This window comes from Mustela putorius, unplaced genomic scaffold (assembly GCF_011764305.1).
Source record: "Mustela putorius furo isolate JIRA1106 unplaced genomic scaffold, ASM1176430v1.1 tig00000421_pilon_pilon_pilon, whole genome shotgun sequence".
NCBI classification, from domain to species: domain Eukaryota; kingdom Metazoa; phylum Chordata; class Mammalia; order Carnivora; family Mustelidae; genus Mustela; species Mustela putorius.
Genome location: NW_025421375.1, coordinates 2,971,961 through 2,986,968, shown reverse-complemented (window position 1 = coordinate 2,986,968; position 15,008 = coordinate 2,971,961). Strand labels below are relative to the sequence as shown.

The window sequence follows — 15,008 nt, the reverse complement described above, 5'->3', positions numbered from 1 at the left end:
AGGAAAGCTAGTATTGCTTGAATACCTGTGATGTGTCAGGCAGTGTGCTAGACTTTTTTTGTCGATCATTTTCCTTAAGCCCTACGCCACTACCTTGAGAGAGATGATTTGGTCCCATTTCATGCATGAGAAAACCAAGAGGCACAGAAAGTCATCTACATTGATGTCACTGAGTATCAGCCAAACTGTGGAGAAGATCTCATTTTTAAGAGACTTTTTTCTATTGTACCAAGAATTCATGGAGAAAATGCACCTGTGGGAAGAAACCTCAATGTGTCATTCTGATGTTTGGCCAGAAGTCTGACATATTTATAGTGGAGGAGCCTAACATCTGCCCCAGACCCATGTTTTAATCTTGTCATTTCACTCTCCCACTCGTGGGCTGCCGTGTTGTTTGTCAGGTGGATCTAACCCAAAGCTGAGCGCCGGTCTTAATGAAAGTGTGCAATCGTGGTGCTTTTAAAAATTAAATAGATGCAACCAGTCTAATCACCTCAATTTATGTCGCTTGCTGTTAAATCTGGCAAGGAATTTGGCTGGGTAGGAGAGATAAATTCTGTGGCAGAGAATGTTTTCCCCTTTCTCTTTTTAATGTAAGATATGGCAGCATTAATTAAACGGGGGAGCTTAATGGTCAGATTTTACCTTCTGCAAAAATATTTTGTGAATCATAAATTTCTCCTGCATTGTTTGGTGCTGCCGGCCTTGAAGAAGGATTTGGCAGCACATTCGAGGACAGATGACACCAAGTGATTAGCAAGCTGACTTCAGCGGCTGGCAGCCGGGGACTAAAAGAACATGCTAATGTCCTCCATTTTGACATGCTGGCTGGACTTTTTTTTTTTTTTCCTGAGGAACTGGCTCTATTTATGATTCCATTTTTATCTTTTAAATGCCATGACAGATGGCAGATTCTTCAGCCAATTCTCTTGCCAGGAAACGCAGAAAGCCTGAATGCACCACCATAATGGTGAAATCAGACCAGGCAGGCACCCCAGACGAATCTGAGAGCCATTCCCCCAATTTCATGAGGACAGTGGTCAATCCTGGTGGTGTCTCTTTTCAGGGAGGCTAACTGGGGGAAATGAAACAAAAATGGATCCACAGAAGAAGCTGCCCCCTTGATACCACCAGCTTCTTAACCTTGGAATGGACGCCATCGTCGCAATGGCACTGTTGTTTCAAAACTTGAAAATTGATCTGGAAGGCTTCTTCAGGGGCGGTGGGGGAGAGCATTTGGAGGATCATCTGGTCAACCTTGGCGGACGCACTGACCTTGGTGCCCATGTTCTGCTAGGCTTGTTTTGACTGGGAAGGCAACCATGACCGTTCACCCTGTCTCCCACCGATAATAGGACTAGTTTCCATTGTTACTCGTGAAAGTGGAAGGAGGTGTTTGATCTGGTCACGTTTAGAAATTTCATCCTTTTCACCACTGGTTTATTAGCTTTTGGTCAGCACAGACAGCTGCCTCGGTGTCCCAGCTGGGAACACTGGCCTCAGTAAACATATTTCTTACTCCTGTATGGTCCCTGGCTTCCCTTGCCCTCAGTGCCATCTGTCTGATGGCAGGCTGCCGATTTCCGACGTGGTCAGCTCCCCATCATCAGGCAGGGAGGAGTCTGAGACGGACAGCCTGAATCTGAAGACAGCTTCAGTGTCCTCACGCAGGTCATGCATTGGTAGATAATTACGGCCATCCTGAGGCCGAGCTTCGAGGTGTTTTCAGAACTCAGTTTCCATTGGGGAAAGTCAGAATGCGCCCCCGTGACTCACTCAAGCCCCCTTGACACTCCTTACCTCTGATCCATCTCACCCCTCCTTTCCCTTTTTTCTCCACCCATATTTGACATGCTTTTAATGGGGTACACATTCCTTAATTTCTCTGATTAATACTAATGCTAAAAATGCATGTCCTTGGGGCGCCTGGGTGGCTCAGTGGATTAAGCCGCTGCCTCCCGCTCAGGTCATGATCTCAGGGTCCTGGGATCAAGTCAGCAGGGAGCCTGCTTCCCGCACCCCCTCTGCCTACTTGTGATCTCTCTCTGTCAAATAAATAAATGAAATCTTTAAAAAAAAAAATGCATGTCCTTTGGCTTAAATTTGTGCTAAACTATAAACAGCTGATTTAAAAACTTTCCACAATAGCACATTGTGAGATAGGGATCTGATAGTCTGATAAGGAGTAGAGAGCCACTTTATTTGAATGGGAGGCGTGAAGCATGTTTCTGGAGGGGTGAAGTGGAGAAAAGAGAAACTGGAGACACTGAGAGAATGCCTCGTCTCCTTTTTATTTTTTTCCTTTGGGTTAGATGATGGGCTCCAGCGAAGGAGGGCTAAAAAAGTAACAGGAAAACAACGGAATAAAAGCATAATTCCACGAAAAGCTCTCCCTAAGAAATCATTTTCTTTTTTCTTCTTCTTTTTTTTTTTTTTAGATCATGATTTTCATCTTAAAAATGCATAACACTTGACATTTGAAATTGCCAAAGGGACTAATAAGTACAAAGATGAAGAACACACAGATATTTTTCTGGGTGTGTTTCCTTTTGCTTTTTCAAAAATAACTAATTTTGTAAACACTCATGATACAGCAATAAAATTGTCCTATTTGCTTAGAACCGACTTAGTAAACATTTAGTTTTACAAAAGAACAGCTGATTGTTTTGTTTTAAGGAAACTGTGATTTTGCTCAGTGTGCAGTTCTAAAGCTAGAATCTTTATCCAGACTGTAAAAATAATGCTATGGAGAGAAAAAAGAAAAACAGGTTAAATTCTTTACAAGTCAAGTTGTGTGAAATGTCAAAAATTTGCTTTATTTGTAAAATTCCACTTAGTGCGTTCACTTAGCAGAAAGGAATAGATTGGTTTTTCTTTGTATGACATGGTATTTTCCTTGTAGGCAGTCTTATCAACTAGATAATTAGAAAGCTCAAACATTTTAGCTTAGCCTTCAAAGTAAAATCTGTGCTCGGCCAAACTCCTGTTCCTTTCCTTTCTGTCCAGCTGCTCCCTTCTCTGAGCCCTCTGCCTCAGGCAGGCTGGTTGACTGTTTGTGCTCCTACAACCTGGTTTCAGGTTGTCTCCTGTACAAAGGCAAAGCGATCAATCCTTTAACCCTGAAGGACAAGACACATTTTACAAAGAATAAAGAACTTGTCAGTCAAATTTGTCAGATTAGCAAAATAAATATAAACCTCGTATCTTCTCTAGTTAAAAAAAAAAAAAAATCCAAAGAAAATTCTTAAGTAACTCCAGGTTATATTCTACTAAAACATTTTTTTTTTTTTACATCTGTGGAATATAAGAGTGTCTCCATGAGTATTTCTAGCAACCACAGTACATGGAGAAAAACTAACAGATAGAACTCCAGGATTATTTCGAAGTACACCTCTTTGGTCTATGGTGAATTCATCAACTCCACTGAGAGCAGTGATTGGCTAACTTCTTGGAGATCCCATACTCTCAGTTGCCCTTCAAGTCAAATACACACATGGACACGTTCTAAAGATCATTTTGATTGGTTTTCCTGTTGCCCTTGGCAGCGGTGGGTGGACTGATTTAGCGATCAATGAAATCAAAAGCACATTATGGTATCACAAATCCAGGGGCGTGTGAGAGATTTTATATACCTTGAGTTGATATCGTTTGAACTTTCTCTCTAGCATTCTGTGGTGGTGCTCAGGTACCACAAGTCTGTCTTTGTGGTTTGTTAAACTGGCCTGTATTAAAAACCCTTTAAGAGCAGGAGGTGTGGGATCCGGAATCCTAGTTCCATTCCCAGCTTTGTCTCCTATCTGCCTTATGATCTCCCACTACATCTGTACCTTTCTGATATATATTTTTTCTTTAAATTAGGTAAGTAATCCTTGTCTGGTGTAACTCCCATATATATTGTAAGGGGCAAATAAAGAAGCACAAGAAAAATTTGAGGGATTAGAGCATCATATGATGTTTTAAAGTTAGATGATCCTTTGCAATCATCTGGTCTAATCTTTTACTTTCTAAAAGGGTAAAAATGAGGCCCGGGGAGGGGAGATGAGTTAGGCAGGATTATATGGCTGAGTAATATGATCTGCTCTTAAGAAATTTACCACAAAGGGATGCCTGGGTGGCTCAGTCAGTTAAGCATCTGCCTTCAGCTCAGGTCATGATCCCAGGGTTCTGGGATGGAACCCCACATCAGGCTCCCTGCTCAGCAGGAAGCCTGCTTCTCCCTCTCCCACTCCCCCTGGTTGGGCTCTCTCTCTCTTTCTCTGACAAATAAATAAATCTTGAAAAAAAATAATAAATTTACCACAAAAAAACAGGAATAAAGTGAAATTACTAAAATTAGTCACTGATTTGGCCCCCAATTATGTCTTAAAAGCTTACCTCATTAAATGTCTACAAAGAAAATACAATTGCAAAATTATAAACATGTAAAATGAATGTACTCTTCCAACTCATGCAAGGGATCTACTAAATTCTACAAAAAATCTACCAAAAATTCCTGTTTGGGGCAAGGAATTCTACTAAATGTTGACGAGCCTGAGAAATACCACTGACAGAATGAGGCTGTTCTATCACATGAGTATGCCACATTGTTGAAAAAACACTTTCGGGTGTAGAATGTTGTAGGTAATTTGTGTGTTACTTCGTGACTGGTTTAAAGGATAGAACGATATCCTTCTGAAGGATCTGCCCTTGGGCTTTCATTTGAGTCCCAGCACAACATGTCTTTTAGTAAAAGGTGTGTATTATTATCATTTCATTCCAGTAGATTCCACAAGATTCCATGCTGAAGGCTGCCCTTGCCTCTCTTTGCCAGATTCATCATCAGCAATGGCCTGCAGACCAAACACGAGGTTTTTGAGATCATACTGGAGACTGTGGATAGAGCCTTACCTGTGGTGACCAGGAATAGGGGGCTGAGACTTGCTCAAGGGGCCATGGCCCTGCTCTCCCCTGACCTCCTCCAGCTGACTGACCCTGACACTCCAGCAGAGAACCTTACCTTCGTGCTGGCCCGGCTCCCGCAACATGGCCAACTTTACCTGCGGGGGACAGTGCTGCTTCAACATAACTTCACTCAGCAGGATGTGGACAGCAGGGATGTGGCCTACAGGCACCTGGGAGGGGACTCCCAGGCTGACTGCTTTACCTTTGTGGCCACAGATAGGACAAACCAAGGCTTTGTGGTGGAGGGAACAGTGGGCCAAGAACCTGTTTCATTCACCATCCAGGCAAGTATGATGAGCCCATTGGTCATTGCCACAGATGTAGAGAAAACAACTTTCCTCCATTCCTTCCTTCCTTCCTTTTTTTTTTTTTAAGATTTTATTATTTATTTGTCAGAGAGAGAGCACAAGCAGGAGTGGCAGGCAGAGAGAGGCAGACTCCCCGCTGAGCAGAGAGCCCAATGCAGGGCTCAATCCCAGGACTCTGAGATCATGACCTGAGCCGAAGGCAGGTGCTTAACCAACTGAGCCACCCAGGCATCCCAACCTTCCTTCTCTTATTCAAATAGGTGTTGTGGGGTGGGTCTACAGCATGCCAGGCATATTAATATGGACATATTAATGCAAAGCTTATTCATATGGACAAGACAGTTGCAAGAGTTCATGACGAGACCGAAAGAAACAGAAAACATGGGCTTTGGAGTCAGATTTGACTAGGCTGGAATTTATTGACTAGGTTTGTCATTTATTAGCTGTATGACCTTAAGGGAGTCCTTTAACTCTTCTGATTCAACCTTTCCTCCTTTGAAAACCATGCCTTCCAGCATTGTGGTGAGAATAAAATCAAATTAGATATGGCAGGCACTAGTATATTGCCTGAAATACAGTAGATATTCAATATCTTGTAACTACTGTTGTAATATCTAAGTGTTGTATTATGACGATACCTATTGGTTCGCATCATCTGGTGGCTTTTTAATGGTTTTCGATTGGACACGTGAAAAGTACAAGGCAGCATCAATATTACACATGAAATAATAATGGGAAAACAACTGTAGTAGCTACGAGTGTCAGAGCATTAACTGTGGGTCAGACCCACCTCACATAAAGCTCATTTCCTTCTCAGGTAGAGGGGAATTTTATTATCTGCACTTAATAGGTGTTCAGGAGTTCACAAGCTCAATAATGTGATCAAAACCATATAAAGACCCATGGTCTTTCTGATCCCCAGTTCTGTGCCCTTCCTCTGGCACTGCTCTGCCACAGTTGTATTGACTATTAGGATGATTCGGGGAGGGCATAAGGTGTTTTTCCTTTTTTAATCAAAATACATCACCCTTGACTCCACTTTCTTTGGATGTAGTTTATCCTGTTCTACACACTTCTGCCAACTGTAGAAGAGATAAATTTACATGTCCCAGTACCTTCTGATTATGTGAAATAATCATAATTTTCCCTGCTCTTTAGTCTCTGTTTTGGTCAGCTGTTTTCAGGGGGACAGCACACATGGGGTGTATATAGGGAAAGAGAAAGGGAAAAAAAAGAGAGATTTATTTTCAGGAATCGGCTCACCATTATAGATTGTAGAGTCTGACATGTCCAAAATCTGCAAGGCAGGCCAGCAGGATGGAAATTCCAGTAGGAATTGATGTTGCAAGTCTCAATCTCAAAGGCAGTTGGGAGACAAAATTGCTTCCTATCTAGGGGACCTCAGTCTTTGTTCTTAATCAGTCTTCAACTGATTGGATGAGACCCACCCACAGGGTAATCTACATTACTCAGAGTCAACTGACTGAATATTCAGCACAACTAAAAAATACCTTCACAGCAACACCTAGCCTGCTATTTGACTAAACAATGAGCATTCTAGCCAGCAAAGTTGACACATAAAATGAACTATCACAGTCTCTATCTAAAGTGGGATCTGAGTAGAAAGGTGGGGAGTCGTGGTAGCATAGAGTAGATGCAGGATGAGTCTTTGGCTCTAGGAAGGTCCAGAAAAATGTCATAAAATTATGATGCACTGGGAGAAGAGACAAGGTACTGATGTCATCAGTATGAAAGAAGTACTTTGTATATTGTAAAAGTTTTTTTAATTATATGTCTTAATTGTTATTTGTCTCATCCCACTCTTCAACCTATTAATATACTTTTTCCTGACTCCTGACTGTCCACTCTAGGTACAGAAATGTAACTGTACTGTCCAACCAATAATACTTTTCTTGGTCTACTATGCTGCAAATTTATAGGAGTTACACATTCTAAGTACAGGCAGGAAAGTTCCTTCCTACCCTGCAGAGTAGAGAAGGAAAAGGGAGTAGAATTTAGAAGAAGTATCAGAGCTTAAATCAGGCCTGTTCCAACACCAACACTCATCTTACAGAGCATAGCTATTGTAAGAGAATGATCTCGTGGTAGTTGCAGAATTTACTGATTGGAGAATGTTGGATATATGTTGTGAAAGTTCTTTTTAATCCAAAGCACAAGGTATTTTTTGTCATAAAATTAAATTATTTTTTAAAGATTTTATATATTTATTTGACAGAGAGAGAGAGAGATCACAAGTAGGCAGAGAGGCAGGCAGAGAAGAGGGGGAAGCAGGCTCCCCACGGAGCAGAGAGCCTGATGTGGGGCTCGATCCCAGGACCCTGAGACCATGACCTGCGCCGAAGACAGAGGCTTAACTCACTGAGCCACCCGGGCACCCCATAAAATAAAATTATTGTAGACAGGGACAGCCTCAAACTTTCTCCCATAACTCCCCTGAATTTTCTGGTCTTTCAGAGCAGAGAGGTCAGGCAGTTTAGGAATTAAGTGACAGATGCCCCTCAATATCTTGCTTTCAAGAGCTTCTTTGGTGAGACAATATAATGTCCACCACTGAGTCACAAGTTGGTCCAAATAAATCTCTCAAGTGTGGGTGTACTACTCTTTTGGTCCCATCCTGAGTGGAACCAAAGGCAAAGCCACCAGACTTCACAAGTTTAAAACACAGCTGCATTTTGCTGAAACATGCCCAACCTGACATCCATGTTGTAGGGAATCATGACTGTGTGACCAGGACACCACCATCATGCTTCATTGAGTCCTGTACTCCTCTAAATGGGGATGGGCTGGGGGTAAGGGAGGAAGGACCAGTGTCGCTGCCCTCTATATGGTTTACCTGTGTCTGAGATCATTGTCGATGAATCCAGCACAAGTTCTAAAGGATGTAGCCTTCTTTTCTTTAAAAAAAAAAAAGTGGCTTGGACTCCGATATTTTGAAATGCTTCCGACTTACTAAGCCAGAGCTGTTTTTGAAGAAGTTTAATGGGATTAGGGGCAAGTGTGGCCGAAGACACAACAGGAGACCATGTAACCAGAGTTTTTATTTTTTTAAATATTTTTAAAAATATATTTTACATATGTTAAATAGTTAATATGTAATATATTTACTATATAAGCAAACTTAAATATAAAATACATTTATATATTTATATAAAAATTTAAATATAAAGAAATTCAAATATATATAATAATATATTTTTTAAAAATATTTTAAAAACAAATCACAACAGGCATTTATTCCTTTCTCTCTCTCTCTTTCTTTTTTTTTTTAAGATTTTATTTGGGGCACCAGGGTGGCTCAGTCGATTAAGCATCTGCCTTCGGCTCAGGTCATGATCCCAGCATCCTGGAATTGAGCCCCTGGTCAGGCTCCCTGCTCAGCCCCAAACCTGCTTCTCGCTCTCCAGCTCTTGGGCTGTGTTGCCTCTCTTACTCTCTCTCTCTGTCATAAATAAAATCTTTAAAAAATATATTTAAAAAAATAAATAAAATCTTTAGAAAAAGATTTTATTTATTTATTTGAAAGAGAATGAGAGGGAGAACAAGAGAGGGGCAGGGGGCGGAGGGAGAAGCAGATTCCCAGCGGAGCAGGGAGCTGGATGCCGAACTCAATCCTGGGACTCTGGCACCATGACCTGAGCCAAAGGCAGTTGCTCAACCAACTGAGCCATCCAGGGGCTCCCCATTTATTCCTTTTGTAACACTTTTATTTTTAAGGAAAATGCAACATAAACCCACTCCTGCACTCAGCTGGTTTTAACATTGAGGGTTTCTTTCCTGGCTCTGAGTATTTTTATGTTTCTCACCTGCCATTCGCCATCCCTCCTACTGGCCTCCTGGCCATCATGAGTAAAGCGGCTTCTCCCACAGAAGGCCATGATAACTACGTGACTCCCCGCCTCCCAGCCAACTGCGCAGCTCCGAGGTTGTCGTGAACACTTTTTAGGAGAGGAGAATGACTGTAACTTTCAAAAATTGTTGTTGCTTTCTTTGTAAAATAATTGTTTATTGTAAACAATTCATAAGCTACAGAAAGGGACAAGAGCAGTCATACCACTCAAAGATAACTACTTTTGGGGCACTGGGTGGCTCAGTCGGTTAAAAATGTGCTCTTGGCTCAGGTCATGATCCCCAGGGACCTGGGATGGAGCCCCGAGTCAGGCTCCCTGCTCAGCAGAGTCTGCTTCTCTCTCTCCCTCTGCCCCCCCCCCCGCTCATGCTCTCTCTCCCTGTCTCTCTCTCTCTCAAATAAACAAAATTTGAAAAAGCAAAAAACAAAACAAAGATAACTACTTTTGGCGACTGCCTTTCATTCTTTTATTCTGTGCAATTAAAAAAGTAGGAGGGTATGATATATACTATCAAGCATATTGCCTGTTTCTACCCTTCATTGTGTTATGAAAATTTCCTAATGTCATTAGATCGTTTTTGAAAACACAATTTTTAAAAGCTGAATAAGACCCAGTGTCAGGTAGAGATGGTTTGTAAATCCCCTGTGGGACTTGTAGTTTTATGGATTTGTTTTGTTAATTACTATTATAAATTATATTTAGTGAGCATATATATGTATAGATGTGTATGTGTGTATATTTTTATATATATGCATATGTATATACATATATATATATGTAATCTCCACACACATTTTGTGTACACATCTAATTATTTCTGCAGGACATACTCAAAAAAATGAAAGATTTGATCAGAGTATATATACTTTTGTTATATATATATACGTATGCCAAATTTCTCTCCAGAAAATTTTCACTAATTTGCACCCCTACCAGCAAAAGATAAAAACGCCTGCTCTTCCAAACAGTTACCAACATGATGTATGATTATTCTTGTAGTAAAAAAAGAAACTTGCCAACCTGCAAGGAAAAAAACATATTTGATTGTTAGAAAATTCCACGTAGAAATACGTAATGAACCTCCTTTTTCCCCCACTCCATGCAACCAAACAGGTTTATGTCAGCGCTCCCGGAACTTTGTCTATGTCTGTATGAACATACAGATGAACAAAAACGGTACTGTAGTCATCTCCTCTGCCACAGCTTACTGTTTTGTTTTGGTCTGGTTTGGTTTTGGTTTGGGTTTTTTACCAGTTCACAGTCAGTTGTGGAAATTATTTATTTTCAGTGCCTCCTACCTTGGTTATTAAAATAGCTGAATAATAGTTTATTATATCATCTTCTACCAGACTATACAAGTCTTATCATGGCACTTACCCTTTCCTTAGCTAGGGTGAACCAAGATTTGCAACAGTATCATTTGGGGATAAATGAAGTTAAGACCTGAATGGATGGGAGTAAGAGGAATAGGCACCATGGTCCCGTACCAGTTGTCTAGTATGAGTGGCCAACTGTGCTTATCATTCAAACCTGCTCCTTCCCTAACTTCCGACAGTCCTTTGCAAGATGGACCGAGATTCCTACCACACCTGAATGAGGCCCTTTGCGGGGTCTGAGCCTTTGCACTTCTCGAGCTCATGAGTGATTGCCCATGCATTCAATATCTCCACAAATTGAGTCTACTCGCTTAGTTACGTGGTTCTCATCCTCAGTGAAATAAATACACAAATGCCTGTAAATAATCACCTTTCATCATTTAGACCCTATGTTGTTTGGAGATGAGAAACCTCTATATAAGACTATACATCATTATTGACTATCTAGGTTGACCAGCTGGACAAAACAGCCCCCTACATCACACACTTGCATTCCCCTTCTCAAGTGGGGCTCCTGAAAAATGGATGTTATGGGATTTACCTCACTTCCCATGTGTTGAAGGCATCAGACCCTGACACCGATGACGATCTGATCATCTTTAAGATTTTACGAGGTCCCCAGCATGGACATCTGGAGAACACAACAACAGGTACTTGCCTTCCTTAATCCTTGTAATTGCTCATCTTAAAATACCCCATAGCTGGCAAGGCTAGAGAGTAATTTAATTAAGTGTAGGCCCATTTGGTAAATACTCCCCAGGGCTTACTGATAGAGGCAGTTTATAAATCAATATTGGTGCTAAAGAGGGTTTGAGGCTGAGCAGTCCTAAATTCATCTCAAGTGGAGAATCAAGTAGTGATGCGCAGCTGTTTATTATTTTTTTTTGAAGATTTTATTTATTTACTTGACAGAGAAATCGCAAGTAGGCAGAGAGGCAGAGAGAGAGAGAGGTAGGAAGCAGGCTCCCTGCTGAGCAGAGAGCCCGATGTGGGGCTCGATCCCAGGACTCTGAGATCATGACCTGAGCTGAAGGCAGAAGCTTAACTCACTGAGCCACCAGGCATCCCTGGTAGCCTTTTTAAAAAATATTTTATGTACTTGTCAGAGAGAGAGAGCACAAGCATGGGGGAGCAGCAGGCAGAGAAGCAGGCTCCCCACTCAGCAAGGAGCCCGATGTAGGACTTGATCCCAGGACCCCAGGCTCATGACCTGAGCTGAAGGCAGACACTTAACTGCTTGAGCCACCCAGGTGTCACGCAGCTGTTTATTATTTACAATTCTTTGTAACAGCCAGATGGTAATATAGTCAGAGGAACACACAGTGTCAGTACCAATTTCATATTTGTGACTAATTTTTTTTTTTCTAGCAGGAATTCTAAATGATGTCAGTTCATTAAACTAAATAAATAAATAAATAAATTGGGAGGGGTATAATAGTTTCTCTGGATTGCAAATTATTTCTGCTGTATGAAGACAATGATCAAAATATGTCACTAAAAAGGATGGCACAGAATTAGAGATTTTATTACTGGATCTTCCTACTCTCCCTCTATTTTTATATTTTCTTTAAGGCACAATATTTCTGAGCCAAAGTAAATTTTAAAGCCGAATTTAAGCTTATTGCATATGACTTTAAAGATACTTGCAATAATGTTAATTTCTTTAAAAATATCTACTTTGACTGTTTGTAAAGCTCTGCTTAAAATAAAATTGCCATATAATTTATCAGCTTTTATTTAATATTTTGCTTGATTTCCCATGAAATTCATTCATTGCTTTCTTATAGGTGAATTTATCCATGAGAAATTTCTCCAAAAGGACTTAAACAGTAAGACCATTCTTTACATCATAAGCCCGTCTTTGGAAGTGCATTCAGATATCGTGGAATTTCAAATCATGGACCCCACGGGGAACTCTGCTGCTCCTCAAATGTAAATTATTTTGCTTCTTCAGCGGTCCTATACATAGTAATGTCCAGAATATATCTGATTGTGAATGTGAAATATTCATTTTAAAACAAAATCCAAGGATAAATTGTTAGGTCATTTTAGAACCTCGTAGAATTCATTTTGGAGAAAGAATTTTCTTTCTACTGGGAGATAAGGGGAAAGCCAGTAGCCTTATATGCTATGGGAATATTAAAAAGTTAAGGTATAGAGTGCTGGATCATTCCTGTTACTCATGTAAATACATGCACTTTTGCACACAGAGCAGTTTCTGTCTTGGTAGTTCACTCACACCCACGACTGAGCTTGCAGGCTCAGGGACAAATCATGCAGCAAGAGGTCACTCTAGGACTGTGTTAGTAACCCGTCTTTGAAAATACCTACAGCAGAAAGAATGGGGTAATCAGGAGAGGCCCACAATACATCTCTTCCCTCCAAAGAAACCAAAAAACCCTCCCAAATGATGACTTGTGACTGCTTCTGTACGTTAAACTGATCACAGGTAAGACGAAGGCAGCGTAAAGGGAAACACTGGGTAACAGACATTGTATGACATGCACAAGGGTATTCAATCCTCACAACGAACAAGATGAACAGACCATCCTAATATTTCGGACTGGGCCCCTGTTCTAAATTCTCTTGAATGCAGGGCTTGAATAGTTTACCAGTTATCAGATAATCACAGAAAGTTTCATCAGAGTCCGATTCTCCTAATGCCGTGTTTTTCTTTCGAAATTTGACACACTTTCCAGTGCCCTCATAGAAAAGTTGCTCATTTACCCTAAATTCAGTGTTTGCTGCAACCTCATAAATCTACACATTGTGAGAAAGCACAGCCTCTTTATGGGCCTTTTATGACAGAATATGGCCAAAGGAAGACAACAAATTAACCCCCGGTCTCCCCATTTTTACTTTTTCTGGCAGAATTGTAGTTCCAACAATTGCCAGCAGAGGTCTCTATAGTCATTGTTAGAAAAATGTATCCTCTGCAAAATTCATTCCCAGAGTCCCACCTCCACTTGCCCTGATAAAGAGTAGCCCCTGGCCCAGATTAATAACCTTCACAGATTTTTATTGAGTGGCTGTTATATGCCCCATTTGCAGTACTGGGGATGCTGGGGAAATAGGCATGAATAAGGAAGACCTGGGCTTTGATATTAAAATACCAATCATGAGGTTATAAAACTAAAATGGAGGACCACCACCCATTAAACTGATCTTATGCAAGAGAAATGATTCGTTGGCATTAAAATCTGTACAGAAAATATATTACCTACCTGCAACTTCAGATGGGTGTCTTCCAGTTAAGAAAATGAAAAAAAGAAATCCCGCTCCAAAATCATTAATAAATTGATTACATTTGTTTTTTAATAATTCAACTAAAGAATGAGACTATTGACCAGACTTGTCCGTGACCTAATGCTGACCGCTGCTCCTTCACATGGTGAACATAGCATGGCTGACAGGATTTTTTTTTCTCCAGCAGTGATGCTAGATTGGTATTGCTTCAACTGCAAACCCTTTTTGTTCCTCATGGTTACAAAGGACATTGCTTTTGAAGACAATTTGTGTTGTTAAATAATTCTCAGATTCATAGGAGAATCCCAGAAGAATTTATAACCTTAACTGAGGCGATTTTAAATAGACTCCTGCTTCTGTGATACCAATTTTCACGTACGTCACTAAAGAGATTTCTAAATCAGCTAGAAAGGATTGGAACCAGCAAAACAAGAGGATGAAAAATATGTCTACCAGGGGTTAACCCAGAAGTCCCTTTGATTTGATTCTGGCATACATTGTTTTCTTTAGGGAGGTAGGGGGAGAGAGAAATTACTCAGCACTTATCTTCATGATTTGTGAACGGTATAGCTGTCCCAAACCTCATTTGTAAATAGATTTTTTGGAACAAGAAGCCTGTTATTCCAGTAAGAAACAATGTTGTGAATAGTTGTCTTTCCAAAACAGCTCACAAGGACCTAGTTACATGTACAGTATATGTTATAGGTATTTACGGGACAATTGTTTTCTGTTCCTTTTTCTTTTTCTTTTTTAAAGATTTTGTTTGTTTATTTGACAGAGAGAGGGAGCGGTCACAAACAGGCAGAGCAGCAGGCAGAGAGAGGGGGGAAGCAGGCTCCCTGCTGAGCAGAGAGCCCGATGTGGGGCTCGATCTCATGACCCTGAGATCATAACCTGAGCCGAAGGCAGAGGCTTTAACCCACTGAGCCATTCAGGCGCCCCTTTCTTTTTCTGTTAAGAACTTGTTTTTTTGAGTGAGCAACAGAGAGAGCAAGTGCACAAGCAGGGGGAGGGGCAGACTCCCCGGCTGAGCAGAGAGCCTGGTGCAGGACTTGATCCCAGGACCCTGGGAACATGACCTGAGCTGAAGGAAAACGAATAAGCAAGGGAGCCACCCAGGCGCCCTCTACTCTGCTTCACTGATCTTCTTTAATCGTCCAGTTGGGTCAATCTTTAATCAACCCAACCAGCATTCAGGTACCATCATAATCTAGAGTTTATATATGAGAAAACTGAAACACAGAGATAGGAGGTGACTCTTCTCGGCT

General features: G+C 41.0%; 1 protein-coding gene across 1 annotated transcript in view; it reads left to right on the top strand.

Moving 5' to 3' along the window:
- The window catches only part of FREM1 (FRAS1 related extracellular matrix 1), a 181,547-nt gene that overhangs the window by 132,430 nt on the left and 34,109 nt on the right, over nucleotides 1-15,008 (top strand). The window contains 3 exon segments of the mRNA XM_045079647.1: nucleotides 4,811-5,225; nucleotides 10,943-11,144; nucleotides 12,282-12,426. Coding sequence (XP_044935582.1) covers nucleotides 4,811-5,225; nucleotides 10,943-11,144; nucleotides 12,282-12,426 — 762 coding nt within the window.